Source organism: Pinus tabuliformis, chromosome 2_1 (assembly GCF_031772625.1).
Source record: "Pinus tabuliformis cultivar Carrire ecotype Pingquan chromosome 2_1, CPIR1, whole genome shotgun sequence".
NCBI lineage: Eukaryota > Viridiplantae > Streptophyta > Pinopsida > Pinales > Pinaceae > Pinus > Pinus tabuliformis.
In genome coordinates, this window is record NC_142299.1 from 492056669 (window position 1) to 492082298 (window position 25630).

General features: G+C 38.0%; 1 protein-coding gene across 1 annotated transcript; it reads left to right on the forward strand.

Moving 5' to 3' along the window:
- The first annotated feature begins 17482 nt into the window (after positions 1-17482).
- On the forward strand, positions 17483-17965 carry LOC149201082 (uncharacterized). Its single transcript, XM_089401190.1, has one exon. The coding sequence runs from the start codon at positions 17483-17485 to the stop codon at positions 17963-17965; it is 483 nt and encodes a 160-aa protein (XP_089257316.1).
- The last annotated feature ends 7665 nt before the right edge of the window (positions 17966-25630 follow it).

The following is a 25630-nucleotide window of genomic DNA, read 5'->3' on the forward strand; positions in this document are numbered from 1 at the left end:
ATTAGCGTTAACAGCAATGTAAAGCATGTAGAATTATGGACAAAAATGAAACGTTAATACCATAAGAAATGCAATATATACAAGTGAATAACTATGGCATAATGAACGTAAAAAAACACAGCATGAAACTGTACAGCAATAAACAAAACCTCGGCGTGTGCAGGGGCCCTCTGCACAACCTCGGGCAACAGCTATCAACCACGAATTATGCTCAGAAACAGAGTCTTCTGATCTATTTAGAACATAGTCATAACAACGAAACAATGTCACGTCACAGTGGGCTCGTTAACAGTCAACAATACATTCCAAAGACTCCCTATTATGCGTATGGAAACGCATTATTTATAATAAAAGGCTACATAACTAATTTCCTAAAAACTGCGCTGACAAAGGACACGTGAACGACAATGTACATGGATCTGGCATCATGGCTGCCGTGATGATTAAATATATTGAGGGTGGCTATTGGATTTGCCTTATGGAGTAGTCCACAGGTGTTGATATGTCCCCAGAGATCTAGGAACGGCCACGCAAGTCTTCACGTGCTTAGAAACGGAGTCTTGTTGCTGTACGACTCCTATATTTGACCACCACTTGACCACCTTTGACCACGGCCTTCTTTGATGAATTCGACTGAGCCAATAGGACTCGGTCCATGTTCACGTCATTTTCAACTTGCCCATGTGGCTCGATTTGCCTAAAGAAACCTGCAATATAGAGTTTAACAAAAAGGTTGCGGAAAGTTGAACTGGCTGCGGAAAGTGACAAGATTCCGCAGCTTATGAGCAAAACTCTAGTTCAAACAGCGAACACAAGACATAGTTAGAAAACCACTTTATGTGCTCTTTTAAACTCAATATGCAATGATGTTGATAGCTTAGGAGGTCCAGGTAAATGGAAAGAGTCTATGAAAGTGTATAGGAAAGATGCAAATTTGGGGCTCAACATACTCCCACTGTGAAGGTGTTGCATGTCCCCATCCAACCAAAATTTTGACCATCCTTTCTTCAATCCATATGCTCTGACACCTCTGCCAGCACATCCAGCCCTCTTTTCCTCTTCCTTGGTACTACTACCATCCTGGGCTTCCTCATCAAGCATCTGAATTTGAGGTTGACAAGTGCTGTACTCAACTTCTTGCATTTCTTCTTCAATTTCCTGTTCTTTTTCTTCCACAGTCCCAAATGTAACATAATTTTGTCATGAATGATCTTGTCCAATCTGCTTTGTTCCTTTAGTGCTTCATTTTCTTGTTTAATGTGTCTGTTTAAAACCTCCAATTCAAAGAATTCTTGTTTCAACGATTGGACTAGAGCTTCTTATGCTGTGTGAGGCTGAGTGGATGACGTGCTTGGACCTGCAGCTGTCTTCTCTAAGGATTCTATATAATCATACATCTCCTGCTGATTCGGGTCTACCTAGGGTGTAGTCTTCCTTGGGCTAACTCCAAAATCCTGTTGAGAGGGACTGATTTCAAAATTTTGTAGAGAGGGACTCATGTCAACATCTGGCTATGAAATGGAAGTATGGTGTGGGCTACGGTCAGGAGAGGTTGCTGGAGGCTTTTCTCGGTTTCCCCCCCAAAATCAATAAAGTGGGGCCCTTTGGTTTTTATTGTCTTTAATTTCCCTTTAAGCCTAGAGCTTCTTCTTACAAGCTGTGGACTAGTATCTTCATCCATACTTTGCTTTCCTTTTCGTTTCTTCTTGGCTGCAACCGCTTGTTCTCGAAGATAAGCTAATCTTTCGGACAGTGTTTGGTGGTCTTCTTTTTTAGAAGGCTCTGAAGTTTGATATACAGCTTCTATGTTTTGTTTCCCTTTTGATTTTCCTTGGTTTCTATCCTTGGTTATTTCCAGCCTCTCTTCTTGATTAACTTCTTTGGTTTTGCTAATAGGAGGGTCTTGAATTATTACACTTGTCTCCTTCCTCCTACTCCTTCTTGCTGTACTCCTCTCAGGTACCTCGGGTGGCTCTTAAAAGTAGTTCCTCACCAAAAACCGTTCCCAGGTGTCCCTTTTTTTCTTCAACTGGACTTCAATTAGAATTCTCACAAACCCATGATGATACAAATGGGGTTCTATGTCTTCTATATTCTTTTGGACTGTTGTGCACATCTTTTTCAAGCTCAGCAATAAAAAGTAGGGCAGATTGAGGGTTTGGTTTTCTAAAAATTTCATCAACAATCGGGTATGATACATATACATTGACCCGAAACGGCCTTCACAAGTAATGAAATTTTGAATAATTAACAATAAACTGGCCCACTCCTCTTTTAAAGCATGGAAATGAATTCCTCGTTTGAATATAGTTACATCCATACCTGGATTGCGTAGTATGACTCTCCAAGCCTTCTCGTCAAAGCTCTTGTTCTTGAACCAGCGTTCACCTTCCTGCGGAAGTTCTGTAGCAGCTGCTATGGATGCCTTGGTGATTGTAAACTTAAGGTCCCCAATCTCCACCTCCTGGCCGTTAAAAGACCTCGCAAAGGTCTTTGTAATCTCCTTATTGTAGCCTTTGAATTTTTGTATAAACCATAGCCATCTTGCCTTCTTCAGTATGTCTTTCACTTGCGGGTATCCTTCCAAAAACTTGGGCCCTTCCGGTTCTGCCCTCAACAACAGACCCATCCCTCCTTCTGTTCTTAAAATTTGTCTGCGTGAGGAGGGTTTAGCGGAAGTGAGACGGCTGGGTTATAGGAGTGAACAGAGTTTATGGAGACAACCAGTGACTGTGAGCGGAAAACAGAGGACAGGCAGCGGAAGTGAATTCGTGAAATGGGGTGAAGGCTTATGTGAGCAAGGTGGAAATGCAGTCGTGATGTCAATAGAATAGTAGGGAGAGTACAGTGCATCCGGAAAAATTTTAAATTGGGTGGCTGCAGAGTAGACGCAAACACGTTTATGAAACGGCTGTGGATTTTGTGCGGCTGAGAAGAGCCGTAGTCAAATCGACCACGTCCTCATGATTACAGGTGGAGTGTTAAAATGCAGCCAACACAAATTAAATCCGAAGGCTAATCATAAGACCGTTTGGAAAATAAATGCATGGTTCGTGGAGGAATGTCGTGGAATGGTTATGGAGGCTATCATGCCAATCATTGCATATAGTGGAGCTTATGGTTTAATAACTATGCAAAAATGTGTTTTGATTGCTATTTGAAATAAATTTCTACTCATACCTTGGAATTTTTGCCATTTGTTGTCCATTAACCCTTGATCAACTGCTCCTTATTGATGCCTTTAGGTGCCCCATGTCTTCATAATATGTCCTCGGTCATACCTGCATTTGATTTCATGATTATGTAACTAACATCTTGACTGTCAATTTTTTTTTTGAAAAACAGAGTGTGGCTGCGGAAACTGACACAGCAATCATTTGACTAAATGAAGATGGATAAATGATGACTGAATGAATGAAAATGGTCATGAAAGAAACTTTTATTGGTGGAATGAAATGAAGTGAATGAAATGGAGTGGAATGAAATGAAGTAGAGTGGAATGAAAATGAAATGGAATGAAATGAGAATGAAGTGGAGTGGAAAAAAAAAAAATTGGAAAATATAGGGTGTGAGGGGATTTTGATTTTCGCCCTATATTTTCTGTATAAGACTGCCAATCTGTGATTGGTTTTCAGGCTTATACAATTTTATTTTTTATTTTTTATTTTTAACAGAAAGGAACAAAGGCTAGGCTGGTGGAGAAGAAGGATTCTTCTTCACCAGCCTTATTGCAGAACTATTTTGAAACATTTTGACAAATTCCTCTTTTGAGAGTGGCTTATGATAGACCTTAATCTGTGGCCATTCACAATAAGAGGAGTTTGAAATTCATCAATGGTTTTGATTCTTACCGCTCCATTGTTAAAGAATTTGTCAATCTCATATGGCCCAAGCCAATGAGTCTGGAATTTACCTTTGAAGTCTTTAAACTTGGAATCAAATAGCAATGCCCAGTCTCCTTCTTGAAACTTTCTCTTTGATGTATTTATCATGCCACTTAGCTCTTTGATACTGAACTAAATCAGTTCTTAGGATTGCTTCTTGTCTGATCTCATATAGCTCATTCAACTGCTCCATTCTATGCTTTTGGGCTTTTGATAGATCCATCCCCAACTGAACTTCCATCTTAAAAGTTTTGACTTGAAACTCAATGGGGAGCAAGACTTCTTTCCCATAAACAAGTTCATAGGGAGAATGTCCTGTTGTATTCCTCCATGTAGTTCTGTAGGCCCATAAGGCTTCAGGAAGCCTTTCTGCCCAATCTCTTCTATGTAGATGAACAGTTTTGATGATGATGCCTTCAATAACTTTGTTTGTAGACTCCACTTGGCCATTTTCTTGCGGATGGTAAGGAGTAGATTTTCTGTGCTTGATTTTGTATTCTTCCATCAGCTTCTCCACCAGGTTGGATGTGAATTGACTTCCCTGATCCGTCACAATTTCTCTTGGAACACCAAAGCAAGTAAAAATATCCTCATAAAGAAAATTAACAACTGAATTTTCAGTAGTAGAAAATAATGATTTCGCTTTTACCCATTTAGTGACATAATCAGTACATACCAATATATACTTCTTTTGTTTAGATGGTGGATTAATAGGTCTAATGAAATCTAAAGCCCGTTTTTCAAAGGGTTCGATGAGTACCTGCGGTTGCAATGGCATTTCATTTGAAAGGGTCAGTTTCCCTACTCTTTGGCAACTGCCACACCTTTTGACATATTCTTTTGCATCTTTGAAGAGGGAAGGCCAATGATATCCTAAAGAGAGGATTTTATAGGCTGTCCTTTTGTCAGCAAAGTGTCCGCCACATAGTTCATCATGACATGCCTTGAGGATGTCAGGCATTTCATCTTTCCTAACACATCTTCTGATCACAAGATCTGGCCCTATTTTAAACAATTCGTTAGAAATTCATGAATATTTTGAACTCTCTGGAATAATCTTTCTTCTTTCACTAGGAAATAGAAGTGGAGGTAGTTGTAGAAATTTTGAATAATAAACACTTATTCACAGATATTATCCTGACTATACACTATTGCAGAATACATGCATAATACATAACCTCCTCTATGTTGATCATCAATTTAACAACATCAAAAACAATGAAACATCGATCGCATGCACACATTAACACAGTATGTAACCCGGGGAAAGCATACAACTGAAAACCCCACACTATCTGTATACTATAGTGATTGAGAACATGTAACAATACATAGTACAATACTCCTCACAAGTACTCAGTACTATCTCCACCTGTTACACACAAAACTAGCTCAGATCCGAACAAGTCACAGGTTCAAATCTCCTCCGCTGCTTTGCTTGCCTCCACTGCGCAATCTGCAAGAGAAATCACGTGAGCAAAAGCTACAATTGCCTAGATATTGGCCCACACTGCGCAATCCTCATTGGCATTACTCAATCCATGCATGTGCAAAATCTCATGCACATTTAATAGTCACAACTCACCCTTTCACTTACCTCTAACACCTGTCTCTGTTGAACTGTCCATGCACTGAGTCAACTGATGTATTCTTTAGTTGCTTTATGAGTTAATAATTAGTGAATTAATTAATATTTAATTCACATAACTCATCACTAGTGTATTCTTTAGTTAGACTAAATACAACTAGTTCAACTAAGTCAAACTGAACACAACTCCATCAACTCCACATCCAACTCCACAGACTCACACGCATGAGTTCTAACTTAAGTCCTCCACGCAATAGCTCAACTAACACATAAGAAACCACGTGATTCCTTCTGTGAGCTGCATGTGCCACATCCATAGCTCGAACTGAAGTGCTCCAAGAGAATAAGATAATGTTTAGAGTCCAAATATTACTAAGGGCTAATAATATTTGACTATTTCTATTTTTAGCCTGGCAGTCTAAAAATAGACTCTGATCACTCCGTTGTGAACCAAAAATAGAAGTCCATCTATTTTTCCCAACATGACCAATCATCCATAAACAGCATCCTGCAACTCATAGACCATGATCCATATGTCTAAAAATAGACATAGTCTAAAAATAGACTTTGTGCCAAAAATAGCCTGTGGGCCCACTTAGTGAAGGCGACTCCTTTCCACTAAGATCCATCATCTTGTTGCATTCTCAACACTCCCTCTCAACAAGATATGGATTATCTGCAACCCCTTATCTTGCAACCCTTAAATGTTCTACATGCAACACATTTGCCCGGTCCACTTGCTCCAACAACACTTGGAACAAAAACACTTCCAACTGACCACTCTGTTGGGCTAGGAACATACTCTAATGCTGAAGCTCTACCTGCTGCTGACAAGTGCTCCCTCTCTGACATCTGCGCTACTGCAACATCTCCATGCATCTCGCACCATTGCACACTTCTCTGTGCCACCTAGCACTGTGCAAAACACTTGTGCCTCTCGCATTGTTGTAGCCTGCTAGCTATGCGCTGTCCTGGGATTCCCTACACTGTCGCTCTCTCTGCCGCTCCATTCGCATCTGTCTCTACCCAATCATTCCGTTCCTGTTACTCCACATTGGGGCTCCCGTAGCAAGGTCTCATCCAAGAGGTTGGGTACCTCAAGGATCTTGCCCCTCCTCCTTGGGACGATCAATCCACATCACCCCACTTCCTACCTGGAGGTATGGCTGCATGTGATCCCTCAGCCCACCTGGCTCAAAGTTTCCCCCTACTGGAGGTCTCTGCATGAGTAGATGTCTCTACTCGATCTCCTCTTAGCTTCCCTTGTTGTGGCTGCTCCACAACCTCTTGAAGCTGCTGCACCAATCGTGGCTCTTCCACAATCGTCTGAGACTTCTTCTGGCTCTGCATGTTGAGAGGTAATATACACTCCCTCTCAACCACCAAGTCTCCATCAGTTGTCTCACTGCTCAAGGCTTTGCATGCATCTTGAACCTCAAGATCATACAGGTTCTTGACCCGTGAACCAATCTGCTTCACTTGCCTAGTGATGATGTGTCTAAGGAAAACCTTTCCCTTACTGAAGACTACATCATAGCCTCCGTCTTCCAGCATCGCGATCGACACCAAGTTTCTCTCCAGTCCTGGTACATACTTGACATCGGTCAAGGTAAGGCGAGCTCCATGCTCCCTCTGAAAAATAACTGTGCCTACACCTGAGACACTATACTTCTCATCATTACCCATCGCTATGAGTATCTGGAGATCTTTCTCCTCCAAAGTACTGAACAAACTCTTGTCACCAGTCATGTGGAAAGAAGCTCCACTGTCAAGAAACCAACCACTTCCCGCCATGGATGAAACCATGCATGCGAAGAGTGAAATCCAACTCAAACTGTGAAGCAAGTGCCTCACATTCAAAGCCTTCCCCGGATCCCTTCTTGGACTTCTTCTTTGGGCAATTAGTAGCATAATGGCCTAACTCATGACAACGAAAGCATCTCACCTTCAACTTGTCAACCTTCTTCCCATCATTGGAAGAACTGGATTCGGAAAGAGAACCTTTCTCCTTCCCCTTCTTCACCTTACTCGCTAAGGCACAGTTCTCCTCATCATGCATGGATGAAGAACTGTCTCTAGTGCTCCATCTGATCTCCTCTTGGACAAGATCCGACCAAAGTCTCTCCCATCCTGGAAATTTCTCCCGACCATTGACAGAGTCCTGATAGGAATGCCAACTCTTTGGAAGACCAAGGAGAGCCAAGCTCACCAAGTCCTCATCATCGACAGTCACCCCCACACTTCCCAGCTCATCCCGACATTGGGTGAACTTCGTGAGATACCTAGGCATATTGTCTCCATTCTCACACTTAATGTTTCTGAGTTTATCCTTGAGCGCCATTCCACCTTCTCAAAACTCAACTGCTTCTGATCTAAAATTCATGAGAACAAAGTATTTCTTGTATAGAGATTGACTGTATGGGCATTCACCAGATATCTCACCTTCCAAAAGAAGGATGAATCCAGAGGCTACCTAACCTGATTACAAACTCTGCCTGAAGAAATAAAATGTAAACACTTTCTGAATAATAGATCTGATGATCAACAGCTTCGATACCATGTAGAAATTTTGAATAATAAACACTTATTCACAGAGATTATCCCGATTATACACTATTGCGGAATACATACATAATACATAACCTCCTCTACGTTGATCAGCAATTTAGCAGCGTCAAAAACAATGAAACATCAATCGCATGCACACATTAACACAGTATGTAACTGGGGAAAGCATATAGCTGAAAACCCCACACTATCTGTATATTATAATGATTGAGAAGATGTAACAATACATAGTACAATACTCCTCACAAGTACTCAGTACTATCTCCACCTGTTACACACAAAACTAGCTCAGATCCGAACAAGTCACAGGTTCAAATCTCCTTCGCTACTTTGCCTGCCTCCACTGCGCAATATGCAAGAGAAATCATGTGAGCACAAGCTACAATTGCCTAGATATTGGCCCACACTGCGCAATCCTCATTGGCATTACTCAATCCATGCATGTGCAAAATCTCATGCACAACTGATAGTCACAACTCACCCTTTCACTTACCTCTAACACCTGTCTCTGTTGAACTGTCCATGCACTGAGTTAACTGATGTATTCTTTAGTTGCTTTATGAGTTAATAATTAGTGAATTAATTAATATTTAATTCACACAACTCATCACTAGTGTATTCTTTAGTTAGACTAAATACAACTAGTTCAACTAAGTCAAACTGAACACAACTCCATCAACTCCACATCCAACTCCACAGAACTCACATGCATGAGTTCTAACTGAAGTCCTCCATGAAATAGCTCAACTAACACATAAGAAACCACGTGATTCCTTCTGTCAGCTGCATGTGCCACATCTGTAGCTCGAACTGAAGTGCTCCAAGAGAATAAGATAATGTTTAGAGTCCAAATATTACTAAGGGCTAATAATATTTGATTGTTTCTATTTTTAGCCTAGTAGTCTAAAAATAGACTCTGATCACTCCGTTGTGAACCAAAAATAGAAGTCCATCTATTTTTCCCAACATAACCAATCATCCATAAACAATATCCTGCAACTCATAGACCATGATCCATATGTCTAAAAATAGACATAGTCTGAAAATAGACTTTGCGCTAAAAATAGCCTGTGGGCCCACTTAGTGAAGGCGACTCCTTTCCACTAAGATCCATCATCTTTTTGCATTCTCAATAATTGTTTCCCTGTAACCAAATAGTTAGCAATATCTGCATACCAAGGGGTCTTAGTAGTTACTGCAAATAAATATTCATCCGGAAACTTATCCTCTACAGGAGAATCTTCTTTAGTATTCTGGATCCTAGACAAGAAATCAGCTACTGTATTTTGTTTCCCTGGTCTATCCAACACAGTAATATTGAATTCTTGTAAAAGTAAGAGCCACCTTGTAACTCTGCCATTAGTAACAGGTTTATTCATTAGATATCTAATCGCAGAATGATCAGTATGAATAAAAGTTTCATAGCCTGTTATATAATGTCTAAACTTATTGATTGCATGAACAACAACTAAGAACTCTTTTTCAATTACAGTATAGTTCAACTCGGTGGGAGTCAAATTTTTACTGGTATAGTAAATGGCATAAGGAACTAGATCTTTTTGTCCCAACACAGCTCCTAGAGCTGTATCTGAAGCATCTGTAGAAATATGGAAAGGAAGTTTCCAATTTGGTCCTCTCAAGATAGGTGCTTCAGATATTCTTGTCTTCAAAGTTTCAAATGCTGATTGACAATCAGGATCCCATTTGAATTCACAGTCTTTTGTAAGCAATTTGAAGAGTGGAGATGCTATTTTAGTGAAGTTCTCTATAAATATTCTATAGTACCCAGTAAATCCCAGAAAACTTCTAACATCTTTTTGACAATTTGGAATAGGCAACTTGGAGATGACTTCAACTTTTGATCTATTGACTTTAATCCCATCCCCTGAAATGTGATGTTCCAAAACAATACATTTAGTAAACATCATAAAGCATTTTTTGTGACTTAATGAAATGTTTGTTTCTTTACATCTTATAAGGACTTTTTCCAAATTCTCTAATTCCTCTTCAAACGAATTACCATAAACTGTAAAATCATCCATATAAACCTCTACACAATCATGGATTAGATCAGAAAATATTCCTAGTACTACTCTTTGGAATGTTGCAGGTGCATTACATAATCCAAAAGGAAGCACTCGATAAGCAAAAGTTCCCCATGGACAGGTAAATGTGGTCTTATCTTGATCTTCAAGTGCTACCTGAATTTGATTATAGCCACTAAAACCATCCAAAAATGAAAAGTACTTTTTTCCTGCTAGTGTATCTAATACTTGATCGATAAAGGGCAAAGGAAAGTGATCCTTCAAAGTTGCTTTGTTCAATTCCCTGTAATCAATGCATACTCTCCATTTACCATTCTTTTTAGGTACTATAACCAAAGGAGAAACCCATCGGCTATATGAAATTGGATAAATGAAGTTTACATTGAGTAGTTTTTGGAGCTCTTCTTTCACTATCTCCCTAAGGTTTGGATTCATCCTTCTCTGAGGTTGTCTGATTGGTTTACTGTTTTCCTCAATGTAGATGTGATGAATGCAAGTCTTAGGGTCAATACCTTTCATATCAGTATACTCCCATGCAAACACAATAGAATGTTTTTGCAAGATTTTGGTTAGCTCTTCCTGTTGTGATTTTTCCAAATTTTTATTGATATTCAATGTTTTACCTGGAAAAATCTCAATGGCGGAACTACCGAACTCTTCCATAGAGTAAAGAGACATTTGTCTAGATGATAGATACTCAATGTCAAAATCTAACTGAAATTGTGTGTGGTCATATTCTGAAGATGTTTCAAAATTTTCTAATGTGTTCAGAATTTGACTATCTTCACTAATTTTAGAAATGGTAAAGACAGGTTGTATAGTGTCCTCATCATCGACCCATTCATTATCTCCTACCTCTGTAATTTCTTCTGCTGGAGGATACAAATTGAATTTCTTTGTCGAACTACCATAAGAAATGTACATATATCCGGATCTACAACTAATGAAAGCATCAACTATGGCTAGCCAAGGTCTTCATAAGATGAGTGGGTGCCCTCCTAAATTACTCTTGGGAGTCAAAATCATGAAATCTACTGGATATTCCCAAGAATCTAGGGAGACTGAAATATCTTCTAATACACCATCTGGTTTGATTATTGATCTATCTGCAAGTTGCAGTACGGTAGGTGTAAAAACAAGATTAGGAAGTTTAAGCTGTTCCATAGTCTGTCTACTCATAATGTTGATAGCAGCCCCTAAGTCAATCAAAGTAATTGGAATTTCTATCCCATTTATATGTGTCTTGACAATTGGACTACCTGGATCTACATATTTTTGCATGGTAATTTTTCCCATCATGATATCTGCAATTTTTCCTACCAAGTGGATTCTTCTTGTATCTCTTGGTTTCCTTCTTGGTCTTTTGAGACTCAACTCCTTTATTGTTTTTGCTAGAATAGGAATCTCTCTAATGGCTTGTAGCAAGGGAATCTTGATACAGACATTCTTTAATTCATCTAGGAAATCATAGTCAGGCAACAAGATTTGTTTTTCCACACCTTTGTTAATTTGTAATCTTTCAGGGAAATGAGGTGTGGATGAAGATGCAGGTTGCTCAACTATAGGAGTTGTGGGGGTTGACTCTTTTTCTTTTTCTTTTTGAGTGTTTGGGTTTTGAAGAGATGCTTCAGAGCCTTTATTGGCTTTAAGAGAATCTTCCTCAGAAATACTTTGCTTTTGAGCATCTATAGAAGGTTTTTCTAAAACTCTACCAGATCTGAGTTGTACATCATTGAGAGGAACAATCATATAGGTAGGAAATTGTTGTCCTTCTACCGTGTAAGCATTTTGAGGATTTTTATTATTGGGGTTTGGCAATGGCTGGGATGGTAGTTGACTTGTCTTTTGTTGGAATGGAAGCAAGAGTTGAGAATTTAGATTCTGTTGAGAAGGTTGTTGTTGTTGTGGAAATGGCAATGAAAGTTGTGGGTTTTGAAGTTGTGGAGCTTGTTGATTTTGAAAAGATGAAGGATATTGATAAAATTAAGTAAATCTCCCATAAGGATTTTGCATACCTTGTACCCATGATTGATATGGATTTTGAGGTTGAGACCAAGGTTGTTGCCAAGGATTCCAATTTGGTGGGGGTTGAAAGTTCATAGAGTTATTAAACCCTTGATTTTGTTGTCCCTGCCAAGGTCTCCTTGAAACAAAATAGAGAGACTCTACTGAATTTGGATCTTCTTTAAAGACAGCTTTGAGCCCAGGAATTGAAGGACAATCCTTAGTCTCATGGCTTTCTGAGCAAATCATACATGTTTCTACAACTTTTGCATCCAAGGGGCATTCCCTTAGAGCATGTTTCTTCCTACATTTTGGACAAAAGATGGCCAAAGCTTCAGCTTCAGCTTTCTGCTTGTTTTGTATTTTAAGGGTGTCTAGTTGTTCACTAAGGCTCCCTAGAATATCAGTTTTAAACTCATCAAGCATATTGCCAATCTCTGCCCTACTTACTGATCCAGTTGCAGATTTGTTTGCTCTAATAAGAGAAGGATCTCTAGGCCCTTTTCCAAGTTTTAGATTTTCCTCTCGAGAGATGGACACATAGTTCTGCTATGTCATGAAGTGGAAGTTGAGAAATATCTCCCTTTCCTATCATGTTTAAAATATCTACCCATTCATCTCTAATGGCTTTTAATAGAAAGGCTTTCAAGGTCTCCTCATCTAAGTTACTCATTTTTTCTCTTTTCAAATTGTATTGAAATCTTTCAATTAAATCCTCCAAGTTTTCATCTTCTTTTTGCACCATTTTGAATACCTCATCCTTATGGTTGGTGGGCATGCAATAGTCCAGGTATCTATCCAAAAATGTTTGTTTCATATCATTCCAAGTCCTAATAGATTGAGTGACTAATCCCATGAACCATTCCAAAGCAGCTCCCTTCAATGTTGAAGGAAACAATTTGAGTTTTTGAGAGTCTTCCATATAGTCATAAGTTCGGCACACGACTTCAAACTCAAATAGAAATGTTTCAGGATCCTCACTTCGCAACCCATAAAATCTTGGGAGGATAGATAGTGAGATGTTTCTCATTGTTGTATGAGATTCCTCATCAACTATAGGAAATCCAAACGAGTTATCTCCATCCCTCTTTCCCCCATTGTTACCTCTACCTCCGCCATTGTTTCCTCGTCCTCGTCCTCTACCTCTACCTCTACCTCCTCCTCCAAATCCGTTTACTACTTCCTTTGTCATAATAGTTTCCTCAGAGTTTCCAGAGTCCTCTGGTTCTTCTACTAATGGCGAACGAGGAGGAATTTCTCCTTCTTCTTCTTCAGGTGATTCTACTTCTTTGATTACAATATGTTCCCCTGTAGAAGTGAAGAAAGGTTCTTTCCCTAAGTCAGATTTGATGGATAGTGTGGGAGAGTCTCCTAATTCAGCTGCTACCCCTTGAATTCCAGGAATCCTAAGGCTGGGAGTGTGAGTTGGAGATAATGGAGGTGTATCTTGTCTATGCCTTGAAGTAGATGGAGTTGTAAAAATCGAACTCTTGGCCCTAGCTATAAACCTTCCCCTAGAATCTCTTGCTCTATGCATGTCATTTTTTTATTTTTATCTTCAAGTCGGGCTAATAATTCTCTTTCTGATATTCCAAATCACTCTAGGTGCAAGAAGAGAGCATACTCAAGAAATTATTGAACCAATAACTCTCTTTTCTTATCCTCTAGATCACACTAGGTGCAAGAGGAGAGCATACTTTGAAAAGTTATCAATTTTTCCCTTCTTTAAATTTTTTCTTTTTTTTTTTAAGAAATTGGCTACCTAGTTACACTTCCCCGGCAACGGCGCCAAAATTTTTGGTCAATTTAGAGTGTCCTAAATTGCTATATTAATTGTCAATATGGGAGTCGTAAACTGTTGAAGTGTGGTGCACTATATGTGCAAGATAACCTATTTCTTACTTTTTGTCGTTTTTTATTTTTATTTTGTTTTTGGGGGTTTTTATCTTAGTTTATCTCCTACTTGTGAAATGGAAATTCTAAATGGATATAAATATTCAAGGCAATTATGTCCTTTGAAATGATTTCCAAAACTTCAAACTTCAGAAGATCTTAGAACATGCAATGATGAAATTAATTCCTAAAAGAAAATGAAAATGTGCCACTATTCTAATTAAACAAATAGTGAACTATTGATCATGAAACCATTATCCCTGATGTTGTTTGAATACAAAAGAAATGAATTAAGCTACTGTACTCAAAGAAATCCAAAAATTGCAAGTAAAGTAAAGCTAAAATCAAATTATATCAGTTCATATTCTAACCCCTCGCCAGTTAGTTTCGCTATGGCTTTTGGAGGTAATCATCAACAACCTGAGCAATCCGATATCTAATTTGTAGAAAAATAAAATAATTTCAAATTACACACTCATACTTCAATCCCTCACCATTAGTCTCGCTATGGCTTTTGGAAGTAACTGATAATGACATGAGCAATTTAATATCTAATTTTCAAATAAATAAACTAATATCAAATTACACACTCATGTTTCAATCCCTCACCATTAGTCTCGCTATGGCTTTCAGAGGTAACTAATAATGACATGAGCAATCTATTATCTAATTTGTAGATAAATAAACTAATATCAAATTACACACTCATACTTCAATCCCTCACCATTAGTCTCGTGATGGCTTTCGGAGGTAATTGATAATGACATGAGCAATTTAATATCTAATCTAACTAATAAAGCCAATGAACAATCTTGAAATAAACAAAAAAATGCTGGAATTAAAAGCTAAGAAAAATAAATCCACAGAAAGACAAGACTGATTCCATGTCATTAGTCATTGTGGAAAATATATGCAAATGCCCAGGCTGCCTACTATAATATGGAACAAATACACTGATTAGCGTTAACAGCAATGTAAAGCATGTAGAATTATGGACAAAAATGAAACGTTAATACCATAAGAAATGCAATATATACTAGTGAATAACTATGGCATAATGAACGTAGAGAAACACAGCATGAAACTGTACAGCAATAAACAAAACCTCGACGTGTGGAGGGGCCCTCTGCACAACCTCGGGCAACAGCTATCAACCACGAATTATGCTCAGAAACAGAGTCTTCTCATCTATTTAGAACGCAGTCATAACAACGAAACAATGTCACAGCACAGTGGGCTCGTTAACAGTCAACAATACATTCCAAAGACTCCCTATTATGCATATGGAAATGCATTATTTATAATAGAAGGCTACATAACTAATTTCCTAAAAACTGCGCTGACAGAGGACACGTGAACGACAATGTCCATGGATCTAGCATCATGGCTGCCGTGATGATTAAATCTATTGAGGGTGGCTGTTGGATTCGCCTTATGGAGCAGTCCACAGGTGTTGATATGTCCCTAGAGATCTAGGAACGGCCATGCAAATCTTCACGTGCTTAGAAACAGAGTCTTGTTGCTATAGGACTCCTATATTTGACCACCGCTTGACCACCTTTGACCACGGCCTTCTTTGATGAATTCGACTGAGCCAATAGGACTCGGTCCATGTCCACGTCATTTTCAACTTGCCCATGTGGCTCGATTTGCCTGAAGACACCTGCAATATAGAGTTTAACAAAAAGGCTGCGGAAAGTTGAACTGGCTGCGGAAAGTGACAAGATTCCGCAGCTTATGAGCAAAAATCTAGTTCAAACAACAAACACAAGACATAGTTAGAAAACCACTTTATGTGCTCTTTTAAACTCAATATGCAATGATGTTGATAGCTTATGAGGTCCAGGTAAATGGAAAGAGTCTAGGAAAGTGTATAGGAAAGATGCAAGTTTGGGTCTCTAACACCTGTTGAGGGTAATGTTCGAAAGATGCAGACAATTACAGATCTCTTTAAATTTGAAGAAGTGCATTTTCGCAGTTCCATTTGGAACCCTGCTAGGCCATATTGTGTGCAAAGATGGAGTCTGCCTAGACCTTGCTAAAATAGCAGCAATCATCCACATGGAACCACCCTGCAACATAAAGCAATTAAGAGCAACTCTAGGCCATACGGGGTACTACAGAAGGTTCATCAGAAACTATGCAACCATAACAGCCCCAACGGAGACACTGCTAAATAAGACGGAGGAATTCATCTGGACAACAAATTGTCAAGCAGCACTCGATAAACTAAAAGAAAGGTTAGTAAGTGCACCCATCTTAGTATACCCTGACTGGAACAAAATGTTCCATGTACATATTGATGCGTTTGGAATAGCATTGGGAGTAGTCCTGGCGCAACCATGAGAGAAGATGGATCATCTAGTATACTATGCAAGAAGAAAGCTCTCCACGGCGGAAAACAATTATACAACAACATAACGATAGGAATGGTCTACTCTCTCCAAAAGTTTAGGCACTATCTGCTCGGGGCGCCATTCAAAATTTCCACGGACCATTTGGCACTGAAATACCTAGTAAACAAGCCTGTACTGGAGGGAAGGATATGCAGATATCTATTATTGTTTCAAGAGTTCACATTTGAAGTAGTTATTAAGTTGGGCAGACTGAATGTAGGCCCGGATCACCTTTCCTGTCTGGAGATATGGGAGAGCGATGGAGCAATAGACGATCAGTTACCTGATGCTGATTTGTTCAGGATAGAAGCTATACCCAACCACCTGCAGGAAATTAATACTCTGCTCACAACAGGCAATTGTCCATAGGACTACACCGCAACACAAAAAAGGAACCTAGTGGTCAGAGTAGCGGATTACCAACTCATATTAGGACACCTTTACAAAATGGGTTTAGATCAAATACTCAGACGTTGTGTCCTACAACACGAAAGAGAAGATATCTTATGGCAGTGCCGCGCAGGGGTTACGGGAGGACATGTAGGGGGTAAGGCAATGGCAAGGAAAATACTACAAGCGGGACTGTGGTGGCCTACGGTACATAAGGATTCGAAAGCATTCGCCAATGAATGCGATGTCTGTCAAAGAGTTGGAAGGCCTTCCCAACGCGATGAGCTACCACTACACCTGGTCCATACGGTACAAATATTTGATAAATGGGTGGTAGACTTCATTGGTCCAATATCCCCACCAGCACGTCACTCCAAAGCCCGATACATAATTACCGCCACAGAGTACCTGTCAAGATGGGCAGAAGCCGCACCAGTGAAAGACTGCACAGCAGAAACTGCAGCGCGCTTCATTTTTGAAAACATCATCTCAAGGTTTGGATGCCCAAGGAGTCTCACAAGCGACCAAGGTACACACTTCCTGAACGAGACAATCTAGGTCCTATTAACAACTTTTATGGTACAACATCACAAGGGTAGCCCTTACCATCCACAAGCAAACGACGCAGTAGAAGAATTCAACAAGATACGGGAAAAAGGGCTAACCAAAATCGTATTAGCCAACAGAGATGACTAGGATGAAAGAATTACAACGATGCTCTGGGCATATAGAACAACAGTTAAAAGACTCCACAAACAAACACCATTTCAGCTGGTCTATGGCAGAGAGGCGGTGGTGCCAGCGGAGTTTGTACTACCTAGTATGTTTATTTCAGAAGCAATAGGAATGACATATAGCAGTGCCTTACAGGACAGACTGAGCCAATTACTAGAGCTCGACAAAACGCGGTTCTTGGTGGAGTTCCATCAATCTGTCGAGCAACGAAGACAGAAGGCATGGCACGATGGGCACATCAAGAAGAAATCGTTCGGCGTCGGTGACCAAGTGCTCCTCTATGACAATAAGTTTCTCAAGTTCCCAGGAAAATTACAAATGCACTGGTTAGGCCCGTTCATAATTTCACATATAAAAAAAATCAGGTGCGGTGAGACTCACGCAACTAGATGGAGTCCTACTGCCAAGATGGGTGAATGGCGCACGCCTGAAACCTTTCCGCAAGTAAAAAAAAAAAATTAAAATTTAGTATTCATAATAAGGTTGGGGTCAATAGAATGATACGGAAACCCATTTGTGGTCGGGGGAGGTAGTGTCAGTAGAGTCAGCAAGCCTAGTTGGCAGAAACAGTAGCCGTGCGTGTCAAACACCATCAGCAGAATACACGTAGGTTCGAATTTTTTCCAAAATTGATGGCCGCACACGCACCCGTCCCATCCGCCATACCAGTAGTTATTTCTTGATTAAGTAATCAATAAGGTAATTGTCAAGATAGCATCGAAAAATCTTTCCCGTTAAGCATAGAATTAGTTAATAAATAACCCCATCATAGTAGAATAAAGACACCATGCAACCCACTCTGTACTTTTCAAGCCCACGTCATAGTTGGCACGTACCAGTTAGTCGACAGCGGCAAAAAGATAGCTAGAATACATGGAAAGGCCGTTGGAGTAATTAGTTGATTAAAGCCTCGTTAGTTAGGGGATGTCGTGTTAGAACCAGCTACATAACTCTTAGAAGAATGCAGGGAATGGTAGAATTTCAAACACCAGAAGGATTTCAAAAGCACTCGGAAGAACAGGAGTAGGACAGGAGAAACAGAAGACCACCAGTGCAAATTGTCTACAGAAGAAGGGGAACAATGGCCAAGAGAATCACATCAGTTCCACAAATTTCTCTAGATGCAAGAATCGAAGTTATGGACGACCTGTATGGGAAATACAACCAGTCGAACCTCATCGACAATGACTTCACAGACGGGTTCCAATTCCCAACAATGAAGAGGGAGGTATATGCAGAAGAATTTCAATGGGAGGATGGCACTAGGGCCTCTAGAATCAGGGGAGAATTCAAAGGGCTACAGAATTCCACACTGTTCAGCTTGAGAAATATGCCAGTGTTTGGCACCCAATTGGCCGCCATGCAGTGTACCAAGTTGTTGGCGAGCAGAATGCATGGAGGTTCCCTATGGTTGGACAGAGAATACCCAATCCATGCCGAAGATATCTACCGATTGACTGGGTTGGCAAACATGGGGAATGCAGTCAGCACAACATTCCAGGCTGGGGCCAAGCGGAGCAAGAAACCCACAGAGGACAACATCTACACCCGCTATGGAACAGAGCGGGGGGGAAAGGTGCAAAGCTAGATAGAATTAACAAAGATAACATTCAGTTTTCCTTCTACCTGATTACAGGAAAGACGATGAGGCACTTCATAAGAAACGAGTGCACCCTGGACACAATCTCAATAGCAAAACACTGCTGCCAGGGTGAGATACTCAACTGGGTAGCCTTTGTACTCAACGAACTCTTTGAGGCATGCGAAGATGTCTACTGGCAGAGCACTGGATTTGTGTTCAGATATTTGGTAATGACACTAGCGATGTGGAAGTGGAGGCCACCCCCAAAGAGACAGATGGCAACTATTACCAAATATCAGCCAATTTCACTCAGATATGAACCATGGAGGGCATCGGGGATCCAACATCAAGGAAATCAATGAAACAACCTTCAGGAGATGGTATGCACAGATGGTGGACGCCACTCAGTTCGTGGAGAGAATACCCAAGACTCTCCTAGATGAGTTCTTGGGCAACTTTTGGTTCGGGGCTTCGCACGCGCATACTTATCTCAGACCACGGTGTGTCAACCCCACCACATTTAAATTAAGGCCACAAATATTTGGTCTGACAGAGGAGGCCTTGTGCAGAGAAGTAGAGTCATGGTCGAGAGTGGCCTGCGAAATAACAGAGAGGAAGCCTAGGTACCTGTTCGAAGCTATGATGCCACAGAACCAAGGAGAGGGGGCAGAAAGCAATAGCAGAAGGGCGACAATGGAAGTACTCCAACCAATGCTACTCCAAATGGAGGAGAAAATGTTTGAGGTAAGGAGAATAATCGCAAGCTTCGAGCCAGGTGAGGGTGAATATCCCGAACATTTTCAAGGTTCAACTATGTTGTTCCCAATTATAATGCCATCCCTCTGTATAATGAGATGTTATTTTTTAACTAGTTTAAAATTTTATTGGGGGATATTTTCGTTTGTGATAAGATTCAAGGAATTGGTTCCCTAGTTTTAAATTTTATTGGGGATATTTTTGTTGTTTGTGATAAGATTCAAGGGATTAGTTCCCCATTGTTATAGATTTTTGGTTTTTGTTAAGTTATAAATTTCTAGTATTGATTAAGTTATAAATTTCTAATATATATAACTTAGTGAGTATGGGATATATTGTTGTTGTTATAATTGTAGCCACTAAATTTGGCTTGGATTTAGTCTATATTCCGAACTATATCAAAATTACTACCATAATCATAAATAAATAAATAAAATCAAAATTGTTCAAACTCTACATTCAAACTATATCTATCATGGTGAAATCTCGTAAAGATCCGATCCGCCAATTTCCCGGAAAACTGAAAATACTTCAAATGGTTAATTTTCCAAAAAAAAAAATTGACTTTAAAATAGGTAATTGACTTTATATATCATACGTGAAGATTTTAAATAATGAAGTCAATAGTCAGTCGGTTAATTTTCCAAAAAAATTGATTTTAAAATAATCAATTGACTTTAGATATCAGACTCAGTATATTTTAAATAATGAATTCAATAGCCAATTGACTTTAAAATATGTGTGGCTTTAAATAATGAAAATAGTCATCACAGGTACGTAGACTCTACGTTCAAGCTTTACAGATCAGGGAGAAATCTTATAAAGATATTTGGGTCTGCGAATTTCCAAGAAACTTACTTTAAAATTATTAAAGTCAATAATCAACCAACTATTCACTTGGTGCGGATCAGTGATCAAATTTGAAGGGCAGGTCTTAATTTCATTTAGAAGGGCACACATCTAGGTCGCACTTCTATAATGAAAAGAATAAGAAAAAAAGCAATTCAATTGACAATAGTAAATTATTTTCAAATTTTTTTTATTTTTTCACAAACAAAAAGATACTACTATGTCAAAGACTGCATTAGTAAATGAATTACTCTTACACGTTTGATTAAGAAATGTAACCACATAAGATCATATTGCGCATGCCTTGAACTCAGCCACAATTGAACCAACTATAGGGACAAAATCATAGTTGGGAAACTGCATATGAGTACAAAAAATAAACATATATACATAATTACATCTTAATGAAATTGAAATAAAAATAAAAATACGAAGAAACAAAAATACTTATATTAAAAGTATATGGAAGGTCTCATTTATAAAATTAAAAATAAATTCTAGCTTATATAGGAAGTATCAGTGTAATTCTAGCTTATAAACTTCAAATTTGACCAAATCACTATTCTATTGTCTATTAAAACTCTTTTGGAAAGCTGAGACTTCCAATATTTGCACATCTCAAATTATTGGAACTACAGTCCCTATACTTGGCCGCAAAATTGATCTAAGATAGCTTTTTCTTTCAGTTATAAAACTTTGACAGTTGTGGTCCTCCAGCTTAACATATCTTGTGCAATATCCTGCAATGATTACATTCAATATGTGTTAGAAAAACTTCACATACAAACTTGAAAAATACGGTTATGCTTTCATTTACAAAAGGCAAACGGTATAAAAATAAAAAAATTCACTTACCAAAATGGTTCATTCAAGTGCTCGATAGAGTAAGACAATGATGGTAATAAACACTGAAACATACTAGTTCTTTCAATCTATTTTCATAGTGGAAGAGGTTTTCTAGTTTTCATCTCTTTCCATTCATCATAAATAGCATTCCAATCTACCTCATTTAGAGCATGAGGTGCACTGAGAGAGATAAACATTAACATATCCAATGTTTTTAAAGAAAGCCTTGACCTATCCTCATTTTTTATCCGATTTAATTTTGAAAAACCTCTTTCACAAACTGTTGTACTAGCTGGAATAACAAGAATTGCTTGCCATAGCTGCATTAAGCATGGAAATCCTTCAAACCATTCAATTTCACCTCCAAATAGATCCCATGCTCCAAACATATGCTTTTTTGGGTAAGATTTATACATAGTACATATAAATTCATCCATTTCACCCATACATTTAATGTTGTGCACAACAAGCAAGCCTCCAGCACTAAATTTTTCACATAAACATGTCAACCATCTTCTTGTTTGAGAGTCTCTGTCTCCATATCCTCATAATAATTACGAGGATTAAAAAACTTAGCTGCATTAAAAATAGGTAAATATGTGAACCTTGCATTTAAAGAGTCAATCACCTTCATTACAAAAGCCTTTCCCAGTGTAATGCAGTCATCTAGTGCCCCTGATCTTTGTGACTTTGGCAAACTCTCAAACCTCAATTCATGTACATGTACTATACCTGTGCAATCTGCAAACTCAAGAGTTTGTTGTTATGTTTTATTTAATAAGGATGATGTATGCATTGCACCTGCCCCAAATGTGCCTCTTAGAAATCGCTTATGAAGCAAGCTAATAGTGATATCCAAAGTTGTTCCAATAGATGTAATGTCAACATGATCCTCTTGAAACTTTTGATTCAGCTTATTTAATTCAATAAGCACATCTGCAAGTAAGTGGATGCAAAATTGAACTTGAAATATTGTAGCCATCTCATACATTTTTTTCTCCACTAACTCCCAGTCCCTTAACAAAGCAGGCATGAGCTTAATGAGTCTTTCCATGACTTTTCCTCTAGAAAGCCATCTAATATGATGAATTTGTAACACTTCTAGCCTTGTGATTTGAAATGACTCCATTAGCTCTTTCAATTCTCCATGTCTTTTAGTAGATTTCCCTAACCATGAATAGATCTTGTTTGCAAACTTATCAATAGCTTGCAACTCTTCAAAATAAGATGAAGCATCATTAGCTGCTAATGCTTCTCGATGAGCTATACAGTGGATATCTACTAAATGAGGGGCATGTCGACGAAGCTTAGTAGATAAACCTTCACGAATACCCCTCATGGATGATGCTCCATCAGATCCAAATCCAACTAACTTTGTCATGGATAGATTCATGTCTACTAAAAGAGATGTCACAGCATCATACATAGACTGTGATGTTCCATCCCTAATTTGTAGCAATTGTATGAATTTTGTAGCACATGGACCTCTTCCTTCATTGGTCAAATATGTAATATAAATAATCAAATGTTGCACCATAGTCCGATCAGTGCTTTCATCAACTAAAAGTGAGTAATATGGACTTTGGAAAATTTCATCTTTTAATTTTTTCCAATATACCTCCTTAGCAGCTTCTAGAAAGTCTTTTCCAGATGTTGTATTTGTATATGCCGAGTATTCATCTGTTAGAGGCATGTGAGGAGTGTTTTTATACCTATTCAAGTCACAAATTGGCTTATATACTTCCAAAGGTAAATCATGTATTGCAACAAAATACATGTTCTCAATAACTGATATAATTCTCTCTTTCTGAGCATCAACCATTAGTTCTACATGTTTTGTAATTGGAAGAGTACTCCATTTGCTTTCTCCCTCTACAAGTTGCAAAGCAAATTTATGAGCCTCTGATGTTTCATGGATGTTTAAAGCACTAACTTGAAGGGTTGTGCTTCCATCTTTAGCAAATGGAGTTTCCCTTTTAAATTTTACACACCATGAACATTTTATCCTTTCAACACCATTAAAATCTTTTACAACATAAGCCCATGGAAATCTCAACTTTCATTTGGACTTGAATGTTCTTTTGTACCTCTTGGATGTTGGTTCCTTTTCAAGAAGTTCTGCACTATCTGATTCATGGTCCTCATCCACATGATCATATACTTCATTTTCAGAAATATGCGGTTGATTAGAACATTGGGAGATACCAAATGCATCGGAAAGTGAAAGTTGTTTCAGATCCTTTTTGGGGCGACCAAGAGGTGGCATTTTATACCTATAGTCAACAAAACAAGAAATATAAAAATATAAATTAATATAAAAATACATAATATTATTTGAAAATAAGACAATATACAACAAAATTCATATGGAAACTAATGAAAAGAAACAAATAGGTCTCACACACATAGGTCTGTTGATCATTGAAAATTAAAATTAACATTGATCTTCATGGAAGGTTATGCACATTGCTATCACCAAAATGAAATTTCTTCTATAACAAGGAATATCTCAAATTGTTTTTTAGTAATTGTAATGTAGAAGGCATCATGATTCACAAGGACAACAATCAAAAAAAAGGGGATGCACAAAGCACACCAGTAGTTGGCAGTTCGAGTGGGGCAAGTCTATGCAGCATGTGTCATGTATGGATACTTCTTGAGAAGAGTTCACAAACACTTCCAACTAGAGAAGAGCATTAAGATGCTTCCTTTTGTCTCAAATGAAGAAAGTGATTCTCAGCAGTTGAATTACACCCACCCAGAATTAGAAGGTAGAAATTAGCAAGAAAATTCAGCTGTACAAGGTGGTGTGGCTGGATAATAAATAATGAATAAAAATCACACACGATTATCTCCCAACACTGCTAACACCAGATGATTAGGATAGCCATGAATATTAACATGCATGGTTCCATGATTGTTATGTATGTTAACAACTACATATGGTTGAGAGTGGAGGTGAGCAACTAGAAGTCCATATTTCAATGCTCAACCACTGTACATTTCAATGTTATGGTTCTAATTACATCACACATAAAATTATATACATGCATGTGTGTACATTTCAATGTTATGGTTCTAATTACATCTCAAATAAAATTACAAACATGAAAGAGTGCGCATTTCAATTGTTTCAAATACTCTTATTGTGTGTTTTGCTTTAGAAAAATAAAAACAACAAATGCCTTTATCTCTCTCTCTGAGTTGTTACATGCCTTTATTAGTGGAATATTTTTCTTCATCTATTTATCCTTCTTTTATACAGTAAAAAAAATACATTGAACAATGTACATATGTTTCAAATCATTCCATTGCATCTCAAGTCAACTTGTTATAATGAACATAATATTGACTAGTCAACACATATAAACATATTATCACATGACATTGTAAAGCCATCACTCATTCTATCTTATTAATTATTATTGTCCTATATGGATTTATATCTATTGTTTTTTGTATGTTGAATTTCTCTATAATAAATTAACATTATTCATTTCACTATTGCAAACATGTGATATTAGACATCTCTAGGATTAAAATATAGGTAGATATACTTTGATCAATGTCATTATTGTATAGGGATTTAAACAATACTTTGATTGATTGAATAACTTCCAACTTTTTTATCCTTCAAAATGCTTGTTTATATTTTTGTAAAAATAAATAAAGTGAATGAACAATAATCAATTCACTCATGAGTGTGAGTTTTTTCTAGTGTAATTAAATTGCTTTGTATATCATGACCAAAAACTTGTGTTTCTACTCTAAAATATAGCATTTTAAATTTCTTTGTTTAATTTAAAAAGATACAAAAAATTTATTTTCTTACTTCTTGATTTATAAAATTGAAATCCATATTACATTTGGTAAAAAAGATGATTGACATATTGAAAAAAAAAAAAACAAAAACAAAAAAAATTGTTGTTAAATCTTTTCCACTCAGATTTTATTATTCTCTTTTTACTCATTATTCTTCTATGTTCATTTCATTAACTAAACTTTTATGTTCAAAATAAGTTATTATGAGAGACAATTGATTGTAAATCACTTTACCGTTAACTTTATTGGCAATGAAATTGATAATCTTTCAA

What these genes read in the sequence shown, in the direction of transcription:
- LOC149201082 (XM_089401190.1), top strand. Translation starts at nt 17,483, where the DNA reads ATGCTCTGGGCATATAGAACAACAGTTAAAAGACTCCACAAACAAACA.